Source organism: Pelecanus crispus, chromosome 2, assembly GCF_030463565.1.
Source record: "Pelecanus crispus isolate bPelCri1 chromosome 2, bPelCri1.pri, whole genome shotgun sequence".
In the NCBI taxonomy this organism is placed as follows: domain Eukaryota; kingdom Metazoa; phylum Chordata; class Aves; order Pelecaniformes; family Pelecanidae; genus Pelecanus; species Pelecanus crispus.
The window spans coordinates 165,701,296-165,717,496 of NC_134644.1; the positions used below are offsets into that span (position 1 = coordinate 165,701,296).

At 39.4% G+C, this 16,201-nt stretch overlaps 1 protein-coding gene across 1 annotated transcript in view; it reads right to left on the reverse strand.

The window, feature by feature from the left end:
• ADCY8 (adenylate cyclase 8) overlaps positions 1 to 16,201 on the reverse strand; it is a 133,048-nt gene that overhangs the window by 77,854 nt on the left and 38,993 nt on the right. The window contains 2 exon segments of the mRNA XM_075704730.1: positions 1,809 to 1,920; positions 4,646 to 4,776. Of these exon segments, the coding sequence (XP_075560845.1) occupies positions 1,809 to 1,920; positions 4,646 to 4,776 (243 nt within the window).

A 16,201-nucleotide genomic window follows, 5' to 3' on the forward strand; every position in this document is an offset into this window, starting at 1 on the left:
AGTTAGATATAATCCAACTTAAAGATTGTAAAACCTGCTAGTACCTAACCATTGCAATGACTGTGGTGGCTGATTATATGACCTTTAAATGAACAGGTCTTTTAACCTTCCTCAGTTCTTAGGAGAAAAGTCAAAATAAAGCTATGATCTTAAAAGAAGAAATCATTTTCCAGCAAGGACTAGAATTATAAAACTTCCTTAGAAACTGTGGTAGGTGATCTGCTTTCATACCATTCTTGGTCTAACACTACAGCAGCACAAAGTTCTGATGACTATCTGAGCTTTCACTTGCTCTCAGAACTCATCACTTTTGATAAAACTTGTCAGTGTCTTCCAACCTCATAGAATCATAGAATCATTTAGGTTGGAAAAGACCTTTAAGATCATCCAGTCCAACCATTAACCTAACACTATCAAGCCCACCAATAAACCAATTAAGGGTAGAGTCATAATTCCGGTGACAAGTGGAGTCCCTCAGGGGTCTGTACTGGGACTGGTGCTGTTTAATATCTTCATCAATGACATAGACAGTGGGATTGAGTGCACCCTCAGCAAGTTTGCAGATGACACCAAGCTGAGTGGTGCACGCGGTTGACATGCCAGGACGACAAGATGTCATCTAAAGGGACCTGGACAGGCTGGAGAGGTGGGCCTCTGTGAACCTCATGAGGTTCAACAAGGCCAAGTGCAAAGTCCTGCACCTGGGATGGGGCAACCCCCAATATCAATACAGGCTGGGGGATGAAGGGATTGAGAGCAGCCCTGCGGAGAAGGACTTGGGGGTACTGGTAGATGAAAAGCTGGACATGAGCCGGCAATGTGCGCTTGCAGCCCAGAAAGCCAACCCCATCCTGGGCTGCATCCAAAAGAACCGTAGCCAGCAGGTCAAGGGAGGTGATTCTGCCTCTCTACTCTACTCTGGTGAGACCCCACCTGCAGTACTGCGTCCAGCTCTGGGGCCCTCAGCACAAGAAGGACATGGACCTGTTGGAGTGGGTCCAGAGGAGGGCCACCAAAATGATCCGAGGGCTGGAGCACCTCTTCTACGAGGCCAGGCTGAGAGAGTTGGGGTTGTTCAGCCTGGAGAAGAGAAGGCTGCAGGGAGACCTTAGTGCGGCCTTTCAGTACTTAGAGGGGGCCTATAGGAAGGATGGGGAAAATCTTTTTAGCAAGGCCTGTTGTGACAGAACAAGGAATAATGGTTTTAAACTAAAGGAGGGTAGATTTAGACTAAACATAGGAAAGAAACGTTTTACAATGAGGGTGGTGAAGCACTGGCACAGGTTGCCCAGAGAGGCAGTGGAGGCCCCATCCCTGGCAACATTCAAGGTCAGGTTGGACGGGGCTCTGAGCATCTTGATCTGGTTAAAGCTGTCCCTGCTCACTGCAGGGGGGTTGGGCTAGATGACCCCTAAAGGCCCCTTCCAACCCAAAGCATTCTGTGATTCTATGATGCTATGATAATTTCATGTTTCATGGTTTGGTGGCTGGTTTATTTATAATGAAAGTAAAAACTAGGAATCATTAAGACTGGAAAGGACCTCTAAGATCATCAGTCCAACCATCAACCCAACACCACCATGCCCACTAAACCATGTCCCAAAGTGCCACATCTACCCGTTTTTTGAACACTTCCACGGATGGTGACTCCTCCACCTCTCTGGACAGCCTGTTCCAATGGCTCTATAAAATCCCAATGGGGAAAATCTGGATGAATATTGTTCAAAGTGATCAGAGAGCGTTTTCCAAAGCTCCCAAATACAGAGTTGTCTTCATATCCTTTTGCAAATAAACTGTGTTTAACTCACATGTGCTAGTCGATCAAATCTGGCAAACAGTTCATTCAGCATTCGGACCAATTCCTGGGCTGACAGAGTTGTGGAGAGGTTGGTGAATCCTTTAACATCTGCAAAAAGGATGCTAGAAAAAGAAGAGATATTAATATTGAAGTCTATTTCCTTTGATAACTGAATGTCCTCTGTTACCTTCTAGTAATTTACTAGTGAACGATAATTTTAAAGTCATGCTACCTTTGCTCTAGACTTTTGGAGATTCTGGAGTACGAATAAATATTGAAGGGACTAAAGAAATATTACCACCTATTAGAAAGGGTTTTGCCAGAGATGTGTTATGCAATTTTGGATTTTCAAATCATTCAGGAGATATAATTAAGCCTTATATAAGCAGAGTTGTCCCCATTCATCAGTGAGAAGACTGAGGCATACTGCACCTATAATATAGAGAGTTGTATAAACAGATAGACTTGGCACCCAGCTGTCTGTTAGTATCTGACAGTGTTCTTTCAAGGTAGGTTTATATATTGCTGTTTTTTACAGTGGGTTTGACTTCAGCAATTTCAATTTTTAGTGTGATTTTTGGGCTTTACTTATCTATGTGCCATACAAGACTCAAATCCTAAGACAACAGATAGATTCATGACCATCTTGATATATACCAGGCTCAGGCCAGCTTTATTGCATGTAATTTATGGACTTGACAGAAGTACCTGAGTTAGAAGTATAGTACCCTTTATTTAAGGTAAGAATCTGTATTTGGATGATTCCTTGTTCTTTCCATTGACTTCACATGGAGCCTGGTGTGATCATACTTTGAATTTAGCTGCATCAAATTGAGTGCCTGAAGTTGTGGTCGGATCTTAGTCAACAAACACAAACTAGTTGCAAACTGAGTTGTAACCTATATTTCAGCAGACAGTGAATTTTCTAGCCATGCAACTTTGGCTGTTCGCTATGCCTACAATGAGCACATGTGAATATAGAGAAACGTACACACACACAGAGACACACGCACAAAGTCTGTGGTGTGCAAGCTATCACCCAGACCAAAGCAGGTAATAACTCAATACTTTGCAGCTAACGAAAGTAAAGTATTGTCTACTTTGAAAAGAAGTAATGTTCAAAAAGACACATATCATGCTGGCACAGATTTGAAATAAAACAAATGAACCTCGTTAGCACTTCAAGGTCAACTAATAACTGGTGTTACAATCTGAGTAGCTGAAGATCTTTCATCTATGTTGAACAAGATCACAATGTGACCGTGTCTGAGAATCACTAATGTAACCAATAATAAGTACAGTAATGATCAGGTGGGCAATAAAATATGACTAATGATAATCCAATTAATCTTTGAAAGTATGGGCTGGTAATGGTTTGGGTGCGCATTAAGTAAGAGGCTCACAAACTGGGTAAGTTTTTTACCAGTGAGAAAAAAACAAAATTAAAACATAAAGTACCAAATTATCTGAAGAGAAGTGAATACTAATAATAGCCTACATTGATAAAAATAAGATTTTCAAACAACTGATTTCTACAGTTTTCATTATCAAAACAACAAAAATCTCCTACCGGATATTAATTTCAGGGATTCATATAACATTGGTTTAGGTAGGGTTCAGTGCTCAACATTTAGGAAAAAATAAAGTGAAACCCAGTTTTGAAAAGATCTAGTCCCTGGCAGCATGCATAAGAACCAACCGGTATCTGTACTCTAAAGCACACAGAATCTTCATTTAAGTCTCTTTCAAGCACGAATTATTTTTTGACTTTTCACCCCTGACTAAAACTCTTTTCCATTCAAACAGAAGAAACCATCTTCTCCCTTTTTTTATTCTTCTACAGCAACGCTTACTCTGAAAATGAAAAAGGGTAATGGAAGACATTTTAATTTAGTGCAGTTCAAACATTTTGTAAGGGTCCTTGATACTTTCCACCAGATTTAATAAAATAATATGTCTGAGCTACTGCAAGGCCATAGAAGCAGCAGATAATCAATTTACTCTTTTGCAGGAGTTCAAATTATGTTTATTGAACTTGTCCAGAGAGTTATATTTGGGTTTCATCAGAAGGCAAAGTACACGCTTTCCTAACAAACCATCTCCCATCATATCCAAGGATGCTTATTTTTCACTTCCTTCGGTGATGGCCATTTAATCATTTGTCCTTGTGGTTTGGGACAAACTTATGGAAAATGTTATTGGCTTAGCTAAATATTCTAATGGTTGGGAACCACAGTAAAATCAGAGATTCTGTAACATCATGGAGTGGAAGCTGATCATTCTGGTGTAAATGTAGAGTTAGGACTTATTACCTTGAGTAGCAGCTCATAGGATAACTATCACATTCCTGCTAACTAATTTCAGGAGAGACAAGATTTAGAGAGGGGAATAAAAAAAGGAAATGGAATTAGGAAAATGGTAATAAGAATGACTGAATGAAAATGGCTACTAAACAGAGGAGCCACATAACATGTCTACATCTTTGAGAGCATCTTACAAGTCTCCATCTCATTTCTCAGTGTGTGGGATCAACAGAAGGTTGTGGCAGAATGTGTCCATGTGCAGGCAGGGTTCCCCTTTCTGTGCAACCCTGACCACTTAATTAAAGTGAAAAAATTCACAAATGGTCCAAGCCCAGCGTTCAGTTCAAATGGGTCCTGCAAAGGCATCCAGCCACCCTGATGAGTAAAAGAGGGCACCAAAGTGCTTATCTGCTCAGGGATTAAACAAAGGTACATTAATTTTCTAATTTATGAAAGAATAAAGCAACAGAAGGGAAACTCTCAAACAAGAGACACTTAGCGGCATCTGAGACCTTAAACATTAAAGACAGGCTCCTCCACCCACCTGACATTCTCATAACGATGAATGTAGATCTTATGAAACTGGTGTTGTAAATGTTCATCTTCTACATTGGTCATATCATTTATCATTTCCAGGACTACAAACCGTGGTAAGACGGAGAGCACCAGCCGTTCCTAAAACAAAGAGGAAACCAAAGCATCAGTATCAGTCTGAATTAGTACTTCAGGGGAAACTGATTGAGCTCTGCCCTATTTAAAGAGCTGGATAACTGGCAATTTAAGATGTGAGCCTCCTCTCTAAAAATTCTAGTTCAGACCATTTATGATAATTCACATGACCAACCTGAGTCCAGAATATGGACCCTTCTCTCTCCTTCCCTTCCTAGACATTCTTCCCTCTAATGTTTTAAACTTATTTGTTGATTTTTTAAAGATCCATCCTACTTATTAGCTCCATTACGAACTTCTCGCTAAACTTCACTTACGAACATATCAATCACTGCATTTCAGGAAGTGGTAGCTTGATTAACAGATATAGGCCAGAGGAATTTGAAAGTGCTCAGCAGCAAGTAGGATCAGATTTTTATTGTTGCTTATTTATCAGAACTTACAGACTGTGTGTTTAGCATTCATAAACTGTATAATTAATAATGAAGCTGGAAAATAACTGAAGCAAAAAAAAATGCAGAGGCACCTGACTCCCCTTCACTTAGTGAAAATGACAGCTTTTAGACAAAGCTTAGTTGTATTGTCTGAGATTAAAGATAGGGATAATATAAACTAATGCACACCTGACCTGATTTCAGGTGGGATAGAGAAATGTTTTATGGAACAATTTAGGCATAGAGTAGTTTGTATGTTAGTAGGGTTACAATAGTTAACAGGAATTAAGTTTTAAAATGACTTGGGAATATCAGAGCCTTCTCAACAGTCTGTAGCATTGAAGTGCGTATATCATTTTGATAAATGGGACTGGGTTTCAAAGTTCCTTGAAAGCTCTACAAGTAATCTCAGAAATAAGCATTTATATGTGTCAGTGAAGCAGGTTTCCAGGATGACTCATTTGGCTTGTGGCCCACTTCACCTCTTTTTTGAAGATCTCCCCAGGACAGGTTGTGGGCTGAGCTGTTCTGCTGACCCAGAGCTGACCTTTCTTTTTCCTAAAGGCCTTGTATGACCTCCCTATCCTATAATGGATTCACATCTGTTCACATCGTACAATAAGGGCTGTACAACAGCAGCCACCAAAACAGTTCATGGAATATATAGCCTTCTCCCACACTCAAAGGCACTTGGGAGTCTGGAGAATGGGTTGTTCTGCAGATGACAGCCTGCTCCTGGCCATCTTTTAGGCCCCTAAGGGAGCAGATAGGTTTTCACTCATTCTTGTATAGATATTCATGGCAGAGTGCCTGTCAAGAAAGAAGAAATTAATTTATTGGGATGTTTGCATAGGGTGATGCTCACATACAGTCTCAAATCTCCCAAAACAGACAGTTGGTTGCTGGTGGTGGTGGGAGTCTCCATTGCAAGGGTCCTCATGGCAATGTCTTCAGCTCTCTTCATGATCCTGTGTGACAACCCCAGTCCTACATAATTCATCACTATTGGTATGTTTTGTATATACATATCTTAAATATCTAAACTACCTACAAAAGTCTAGTTCTATAGACCATTTCTGCAAGCACAGTTTCTATAGGGTATTTACAAATGTCTTATCTATGCACAATTTAATCACTTCAGCAGCAGGAATCACCTAGAAAAGGTCCTGGAAAGGACACTCCACCCAGAATATTAATTAACACACTTAAACTTATAAATGGGACTAGACAAAGCAGGACTTGCATCTGGGAATTTCTATAACTGCCCAAAAGTCCCAGCCCCTGTAAGAGTTCATCAATGTTTAATTGTGAAGGTTCAGTCAATCTCCTGCATTCAGGGTGGTTTCAAGTTAGTCCTTTGTGTCCAACCAGTCTGTTATTTCATCTGTACAGATGACTAGCCAAGAAGCTGCTGGATCACACAGAGGACTGGCAACGTAAGTCTACTGTGTGAGCACACACACACACGTCTCTGGTGCTATGCCACAATTATGAAAATCAATTCTTTAGTTATACTTGTAATTTGAGTCCCTTAGCTCCTTCCACACAGGTAGATGTGTTATACAGTTCTTCTGAGAAGGGCTGACTCTTCTGCTCATGTGCAATAGGTCCAGTCATGTGCTCTGCTACTAGAGGAAGGTGCATGAGCTCCCTGAGATGGCATTTGCAGCTTGTGCATCTGGGACTCAGGGCTAGCATGTCTCTTGACTGACTGATTTAGGTAAGGAAGAACACAAATGAATTTAAATAAAGCCATTCAAACTGGCCCTCTCTACTATGAAGACTGGAGAACATATTCAGCATTTCTAATGAGCTTTGTCTGTGTCTCAGGAAGACTCAGGAAGAGTAAACTTTTGAGACAAGTTGAAGTGGCATATAATTATATACATGCACATATTTATTAATAATGTATATTATTCATGTATATTAGTTAAGTATCAGTGTATACTAGTTTATTATTAGTGTCTATATACAGTACATCAATGCATATTGGTGTACACATACGTATAGTATTAGTGTATATGTATACTTACACACAAAAGTGCTGTTTTCCAGCCCCTGTCATAATATAACGACTAACCACATTTAAGTAGGGCCAGGCAAGCTCTCAAAAGATTATTGAATTCTTTCATGAAAGCCCTAGATCATCCTCTGAGAGATTTTACAATGTCCCTGTTTCAGTAGCTCATCAGTTTGACAGCTTTGGCAGATTTTGCAAGTATCTCACCCAAATCTGTTTCTCTGCAAATTAAGCTTTCTTTTTATCCTTTCAAAGTGGGTATGGATAATCATTGATTGCCTTCTTCTCTGTAACAATCTTTCTGTACTGAAATACTGTTATTGTGTCCTCTTGCCTTCAGTCTTTCTTTTCTAGATTAACCAGATTTGTCCAGTATTGGAATATATCACTCTGAGGCAAAGCTAGCAGTTTTTCAATGAACTGGCTCCAAATTATTAACAATCTTTTGCTGTACAGGATTGCAAAAAGTGAAATCTTACTGAACTAAAGAAGACAATGTCACAATGTCAGTGCTGCAAGCTACTTATCACTAAATTTCAGGTGACATTTTGGGGAATACGACAAGTCTAGGGAAAGCCAGATGGGAACTTCCAAATCAGGCACATATGGAGAAGTGGAAGACACTGATGAAGAAAGTCCTCCCAGGCAATGCCCATGGAAGAAATACAGTGCAGTGTGAATCTCTTCCTGTATTTTCAAAGCAGTTTAGTGATACTACTATGGAGAAAGCACTTATATAGTACCAAGCCATATGGGGGGTGGAGGTGGTTTCCAGACCAACTCTTCCCTTTCATACTTAGGAAAGGCAGCTATTTCCATAAATCTTTCTCCATCCCACTTCACCCCACCCATCACACATTAAGAAAGGCCCCTTGCAAATTTGGGAATTGAGATCAGTGTTGAATCCAGACATGAAGTGGGAGCAAAAAGGTATGAAGAAATCAGTTTCAGAAAAGAAAATGTCCAAAGGTTTCAAAATCTCTTTACTGAAGATACGAATATGGAATAAAATAAGTAAATGTGAGATAAATATTTGATGATAAAAAGCATGAGTCCTGGAAAGAGCCTTATAAATTTTAAGATGTTCAGAAATTCTAATAGATTGCAGTTCTTTAGAACCAAGTCTTCCTCAAACTTTTAAACTGTAAGGAAACAAATGCTTCATTACCACTATTGTCAAGAAATTCTTAACTGAGAAGGAGCTGCAGAGTAGGACATACGTTCCGTTCCAGAGGAGCCTTGGTGCAGGACAGAATCCATCTTATAAAATTTAATTACTAGTAGGAAGCTAACTTACCACAAACATTGTAAATAGATGTGTTTTATTTATGACCATTTCTAGGCAGGCTTGATCCAAATCTTAACATTAATTTCTGGGTTTTTTTGGTTTGGGTTTTTTTGGTTTTTTTTTTTTCTTCTGTCAGCTAAGCCAGCCTGGTCTTGCTTTGTGTCTTGTTCTAGCCAGTCAGGTGAAAAATTCATTCTTGCCATCACTTCTGGGCAGTGTCAATTGTCTTTGATTCCTGTTGCCTTAGCTTGGGCTGAAGACCTTAACTTATACACCATTTGCATTTTCTATGCATATTTCTTACTTATTCCTTACATTAGGATCAGTCTTTTCTCCTGTTTGTACCTCACCTCTCAGACCTCAGAAAAGTTTTGGTCTCCTAAAAGTCTATTTTGGTAACACTCAGGAGAAATATGAGGATAAAAGGCAATTTCAGGTTGGTCTAGAAGAATATGGTTAATTCTTGTACTAGCTGTAAGAAGAGCACCATCCCTACTGAGTACCATAGACTAAATATAAGTGAAAATACACTCCACAGGCCATACAATGCTTCTTGGCATTGAAATCCTAAATCTTACAAAAGGGAAGCATTTTGATTCTGAGCTTTCAGGTTCTCCTATCACCATAATGGCATCTTGACATTTAGCTCAGCACTGCTTAGCTGTCTTTCTGGCTGCAGTTGCTTACCCGCATAGTTGTTTTAGCACGCTCCAGTTTTCTTATGGAAAATTAAACATGTTATATACACTTTCTGTTCTCTGACAGAGAAACTGATGTTGAGGTTGTTGTGAGGCAACTTGATATTAGGAGAATATAACATAAACTAATATTATCCAGGCTGTGGGGCATGTCCCTTCTTGAGGGAAAAAAGTTGTTCAGAGAGAACAAGACAGAGCAAAGAGGGATTATACATGGAATGAGAGAGAAAGGCAAAACAATCGTTAAAATGATGTTTTTGATGCCAGAGGGATTAGATGCTGTGGATGAAATGTAGCCATAGGTGAAACATCTGGAAAAATGAAGGAACCACTCCCCAGCATTCGCAGAAGGCAACATCATTTCTAACTTACAGCTTTTACAGTGAAGATCATGAAAAAATCCCACTCTGAGCAGTCTTAGTCAGTAGTTAGTAAGCAATCCTCAGCTATGATGAAAACACATTGTGGATAAACACCTTCATTTGTCTAGATGGCAGCCCCAGCTGAGGGGAACGGTACGTTTACTTAAGAAGGCAAAACACATGCTGCTAATAGCTTCTGCTGGACTGGAGGTGTGTAATGCTCCACTCTGAGATGGCAGCTTTCTCCTGGGCTCCTGCCTGCATAAAATGCTAACATGGAAGATGAGAGGACTGACACTCTACTGATCTTTAATCCACCTGTTCTACAAACCTTTACTAAATCAAGGGCTGCCTTCAGGAGGGAGAGAAAAAGAATGTTGCAAGGCAGTGATGGCTGATATAGAGCAGGCAGTTAGCTATCATGCAGTGAGCTCATCCTTTATTCTGGTAAAAAGCCCAGCTCAGACCTTCTGTTTCCCCATACAGGTTGTACTAATTTTAGCACATCTGCATTGTCTTGACTTTTTTCCACCCTTCCCACCTGGGAATTCTGCTATCTTCCACTCTTGTTCTGATGTGTAAACACTGGATGTGGTGTTTGTAATAACAAGAAGAAAACTGGTCCCTCAGGAGGTCCTTTACACTCCTGCAAACCCAGGTTTTCACAGGAAAGTCTAGCCCTAAGGTAGCTCCCTTCTAAGCAAATGTCCCATGGCATCTTAAGATGGCATGTTTGGGAACAGCTGCTGATTGATATTCCAGGAACCAGAAATATTTTTGATATATATAACAGAAGACACTTAGGCTATGTGTTCTCTTATTCCTTCACTATTAAGATACATTGCTCAATATGACCATACAATAAATCCACCCTTTGAATAAAACTGATCAGTCTTTCAGGGAGCGATAATGATTAAAGTGTTCGATGAGTTCTTGTGAAGATACTGTCACAATAGCACAAAATCTTTTCACTGTGAAAAGAAATATGTTATTTCCTACCTTATCCTTGTAGGAAGACAAATAGGAATACAAATGCAAAAAGAAAAGAAGATAAAAGGAAGAAAGCAAACACAAATCCTTGTTATTATTGAACTGCTTACGAAATCTATGATAAGAGAACATAAAAAAGACCCTTTCTTCATAGACATACGGCTAAAATGGAGAATGTACTTTTTTCACAGCAGGAAAAGCCTACATTCCTTGTTTACATTCACTTAAGGAGGTATAAAGAAAATGGCTTTAGAACATTTACTTAAAATAAAACATAGTTCATTTGGCACATGTTCACTAAGCCAAGAAAAATGTGGCCAGCACATCTGACATCTTAACCTTTATACTACTCATTAAGGTAAGTTAAATGTTCTTGGCTGCACATAAGATCTGGCAATGATCCATAAAACCAGAGGTTAATTAGTATGCCTCTGCTGCAGTCCTCCTCTATTAATACTGTAACATGTGAAGAGCTCTTGTCAGGATCACAACTGAAAGTGCATATGCAGCTTATGTCATTATTCTGTATTATGTATGTCATGCTATGGAGGAAAACTACAAGAAAAATAGTGTGTGTGTGCGTATATATTTTTTTACAAGGCACTCCAGCCAACAGTCAATTCGCTGGTGCTGAAACATTCAAAGGACAGAAAATTATTCCCTCTGTGGCATCAATTGTCCTTTGTTGTTCCAAGCTGCTCTTACACCACATCACACTGACAGGGTGGTGGGGATGCTGAACAAGGCCCCTTCCAGAAATTGAGCACTGAGAGATGGACTCTAGTGTAGATCATGTCCATCCTTTTCCTACAGCTGACGCTACTGTTCTATGGACCAGGATGTGTCCCTCTTGACAGGCCTTTCACATCACTTTGCTTCAATCCAGCAGTTAAAAAATATGTTCGGTTATCCAAGAATGAGTGTCTGGTCACTGTCCCCTTCATACAAAATCCTTGCCACATAACTCCCCTTTAAACCAGTTAAATATTCTTATTTCCCTTTCACAGACTTAGATACTGTGGCACAGAAGAACAGTGCAAATGTGTGGAGGTCATGTGCAAAAGATCAGTAGCAAATCACAGAGAAGCTAATTGCAAGGTTTTTTTATAGTCTTCTATACCTTACTACTTGCATGATTAAAGAGTCCTCACATTTCTAGTCAGTCTCTCCTGGAAGGCATTTTCAGAGAGGGAGGGAAAGACACAAGAAAAAAATATCTTCTCTTTTTCAGAGAAAGGCCTAATAAAGAAGTGTCACAAACCCTAGGGTGAAGGAAACTACATTATCCAGCTTTGTTGAAAGCTTGCTAGTTGAGCAATCGGCTAAGTGGAGACAATTCAAAGGTGAGCAGCAGTAGTGATAAGTGGTTTGAAAAGGAACAGAGATCTATTTGTTCAAGAGAAAAGACATAAGAAGAAAGAAGATAGCAACAAAAGGATGTTATAAAAGCACTGGTGATCTATTCTCATATTAACCATTCATGACATGAATCAGCCCTAGTCTTTAAGATGGAGCAGTCCAAGTTAGAGTAAATAAATGAAAAAAGGACGTTTAACCCAAAGAATAACCAAGTAAAAGAAAAAAGACCAGTAGAAATCGCTAAATGTAACAAACTAACGGTAAAATTCAGGTCTTTTTTGTGACTACAATGTACATACGCCTAAGCTTCCATTTTGTCCAGTGAATCTGGTGAGATAGTCAACAGATCAGATGTAAATGACTACTGTGGTGTCACTACAGGTCTCTCTGGGCTCCACTGTGTGTACTGACTAGATCTCAGCTGACTGTAGTGGGAGCTCAGAGGTGTAAAGAGCATGTAGTCACATAGTTTAGAAGGTGACTAAATATGAAGCTGACTCCTACCCAATCTACACCTTCAGGAAAATTTAGGAACAGTGAAATAAATCCTGCAGGGATAAAGCAAATTAACTTAATGAGTCACATATGTCTGTTTAAAGTCCCAAGACTGTAACATTGGTACTTTGTCTAATGCCCACTTCTTGTTTTATGCATCTGCAATAGTCATTCTTTGTTGAAAAACTTCTCCGTGGTCTGTGTGCACTGATGCCTTGTGTGCCTCATACTGAAATCAGGGGGTACCAACAGTGCTTACAACTGCACAAATGTAGCTAGACAGTCATGGAAAAGTGGGACATGTCCCTGATGAGTAAAAAACAACCTTTGGAACAATTTTTGAGAAGAGTCAATTAACCAGTGCACGAGGGCCCAGTCTGGTGAATAAAAATTGAACTGGAGACCTTTCCATTGGTGCAGATCAAAGAAAACAAAATACTGACAAGCACAAAACATCAGCAAGCAATCTGGGGCCTGCAGGAGGTTGCCAAGAGGAAGGTCAAACTCCCCAAGGTTTCCCTGCAGATCATGTGAGGGCATCACCACTGCAGGGTCTGCTGCCTGCAATAAGCTCCCTGCACCAGCTCCCCTTAGATGGCACACAGCAAATGACAAAATGCTGCCTATACTGCCCTGGGATTCTCCTTTGGTTTTCAACATCGTTATCAGGGTTGGCTTTGCCAAGGGATGAAAAGCCCCTCTTGAATGACAGTTCAATTCAGGTTTTGTTCTTCCTCCTCTGCACATACTTTCAGATGGGTAAACCTACATATATCTTGTGGGAGGAAATCTCTGGATCACGTAACAAGTTGCTTATGGCTATTCCCAAGTCAGTTCTGTGAAACTGGAGTGGACATACCTCAGAAACTTAACTTTGCAGAGACTCTAGAGAAACTGCTCCACGCTTCCCATCTTGATTTTTAAGAATCATTTTGCAAGAACCATCAAGCTTCGCTTTAACAACATTTGTAACTAATAACACAGAGGTTTTATTGTCTTAAACGCTGAACTTAATATGATGAGAAAAGGGCTGTTCAGAGCAGTGGTTTTAGCCTTTCTGGAGCATATGAGCTTTTGTTCCATTTAAGCGAAGTAGATAAAAATGGTATTGTTTTCTACTGAAAAACTGACAATGTTCAGAATAGATGTAATTATTGTAGATGCCACTCTAGAAAATGGGAATTAGCACCTCTCATTATGATTACAGCTCTGCAGAGAAATTCCTTCATTCTTACTTAGTGCACAATGGACAGTCTATTTGCAGCTGTTCTTTCTTGTGTGTTATTGATACAATGGCAAGTAATTAAAAAATATGGAAGGAACCACAATATCTAACATGTTCAGACGTGAGGTTGTGAGGTTGCCTGTTAGCTTTTATTACTTACTGCTGCAATATGTGATATGAGCTATACCAACTTTCTTTTGTTTGAATTCAGGCAGTTACCATTCCTACTCATCTCATACTTGGCTGCATGTTCTATTTAGGCATCTGCTGTTCTCAGAGAGAAACAAAGTGAGATCACACAGGAGGTTTTGGAGTCTCCTTTTGTTTAGCTATTGGTTATGAAACATAACTAGGGTCTCACCCAAACTGATAACCCAGTGTTTATGAGAGTCATGACTTTTTATAATAGAGCCTAATTAGTTGGTTAACTGAGAAATGTTGTAAAGTTTGTGGTAATGTGAGGAGGAAAAAGCTTCTTCCACACACTTCTTGTAGGAAGGACATTTTATCCAATTGTTTCCTTAATACTATTGTCCAGAACATCATGAGAAAATATATGTAGCACATGCTGAAGGGAAGGACTGCAAGATACTGCGGGTCCTTTACTTTGTCTGGGTAATGAATGGTTTGAAGATTCAAGTACCTGAAGCCACATAACAAAATCTTGGCAGGGCTTGATGATTACCAGTCTATTGCCAGGTGTCAAAGGAAGTGCCTTTCTCATGAGCCAGTTGGCTATGTAAGAATATTGCAGTCTTAATGCCTGCTTGCCCTGTGCTCCCTGAGCTGTAGAAGGCTGATTCTAGGGCTGCCACTTTGTATTTTCATGCCTTCCCAGTATCATTTTGGCTTCAAAAACACTTAGCTCATCTTATAGCATGCTGGGAAGTGGTGGAACAAACCCCCCTGTCGATTTTTTTGGCGTGGTACCTGTTACTGCTGATGTGTCTATCTTTTAAGTGAAAAATTGTATTCCTCCATAAAATAATTACAAAAATATTTATAAAATTATTTTTAAAAGTAACACAATTAATCATGAAACTAGGTGCAGCTGATGCTTACACCGCCTGGCACAGGCACAATGAATCAGCTCACCATAAGGCCACATGAGCACCATTAACTTGCACGGGAGTGGGTGGGAGCACATGTCTGGGGATAAGAGCTACAGGGAGCAAGTCTGCGTTCCTTGACAGCAATGGCCATCTGTTAGATCTGCTAGGCTATATCATGAAACAATCTCCTGACTCTGTTTTGTCATTTGAGCTGTCTTTTAGCTTAGACAATAGGAACTACAGGTCTCAAATTCAGTGCCAGTGTCTATATTGAGTATGAGCAATGTTTAATAATCCCAGATCCTCTAGACCCTAAGACATGATTTTTTACATCCTGAATGAAGAGCACATTAGACTTACATTCCATTGTGAAACCCAACCATGTAACAAAAAACATGCAGTGAAAAGTAGGAGTTACAAAACAATTTGTATTACCACCCTGCCTTCTTCACATGAACATTTATGCTTACAAGTGATACTGCCCAGCCCCACAGTAATCCATTAGGCATATCTAATACATGGAAAGGCAAATTTTATAGCTTTGTAATTTTGTTTCTTCCAAACATGATCTTTTTTTATTTATTCATTTTATATTAAATGATTGTAGAGAAGAATAATATCTAGAAGAAAAAAAATTTTATGAAAATAAAACACATATCTCAACAAAAAGCATTGTTCTGTCTTCTAGTGTATTGGCTTCCATAAATTCCAGTTAGTTTGGACAGGAAGGACAGAAGCTTCCATACCATAAGAAGAGGAGAAAGACAGACACATCTACTGGAGACTGATTCCATAATGGCATAATCTTAAGCCATTCATAATTTTACAGGAATAGAAAATGAAAGCAAACCACCTCCTACAATTAATTTTTGTTCTAAAATATCAGAATGGCCCCATCTGACTTTAATGTCTGTAGTGCTATGCCCCAGTGCACTTTCACTTCTCTAGGACTGCTTTGACTTGTCTGCTGTTGAATCTTCATGCAATTGTCCTGCACTGTTTCTATTTTCTATTAATTTAGATTTTTTTTTCATTTTTGTTACATTTTTGCTATTTCAGAAATTACTAGGCAACTTCAGCAAAATATACATTTCTCAACAGTACTAGTTATAGCAGCTAATGACATGGAAAATGGCAGAAAGCAAGCTCACATGCCATTTATTTTTCAGCTTTGTATGAGTAAATCACTGCAGAACAAGATGTAAAAGAGCTAGGAGGTCATCTATTCTGGTCAAAACAAGGAATACACCTTGTCAGAGACTTACAAGGCTCCAATACTAAACAGCACAAGCTGGATAAAACTTCCCCTGGGAAGTTCCTATAGGTGGGAATAATGGTCACTTTCTGAAAATCAAATCCCTTTTGATAGGCTTGTAGGTGGGTACTTAAATACTAATGGTGTGAAAGACCTTCAGGCTTTTCATAAATGTTAATCCAAAAATTTTATTTTGCCTTAAATTATGTCAGCAATGGCATCAGTGACTTGACTCTGGCTAGCTTAGAAATGG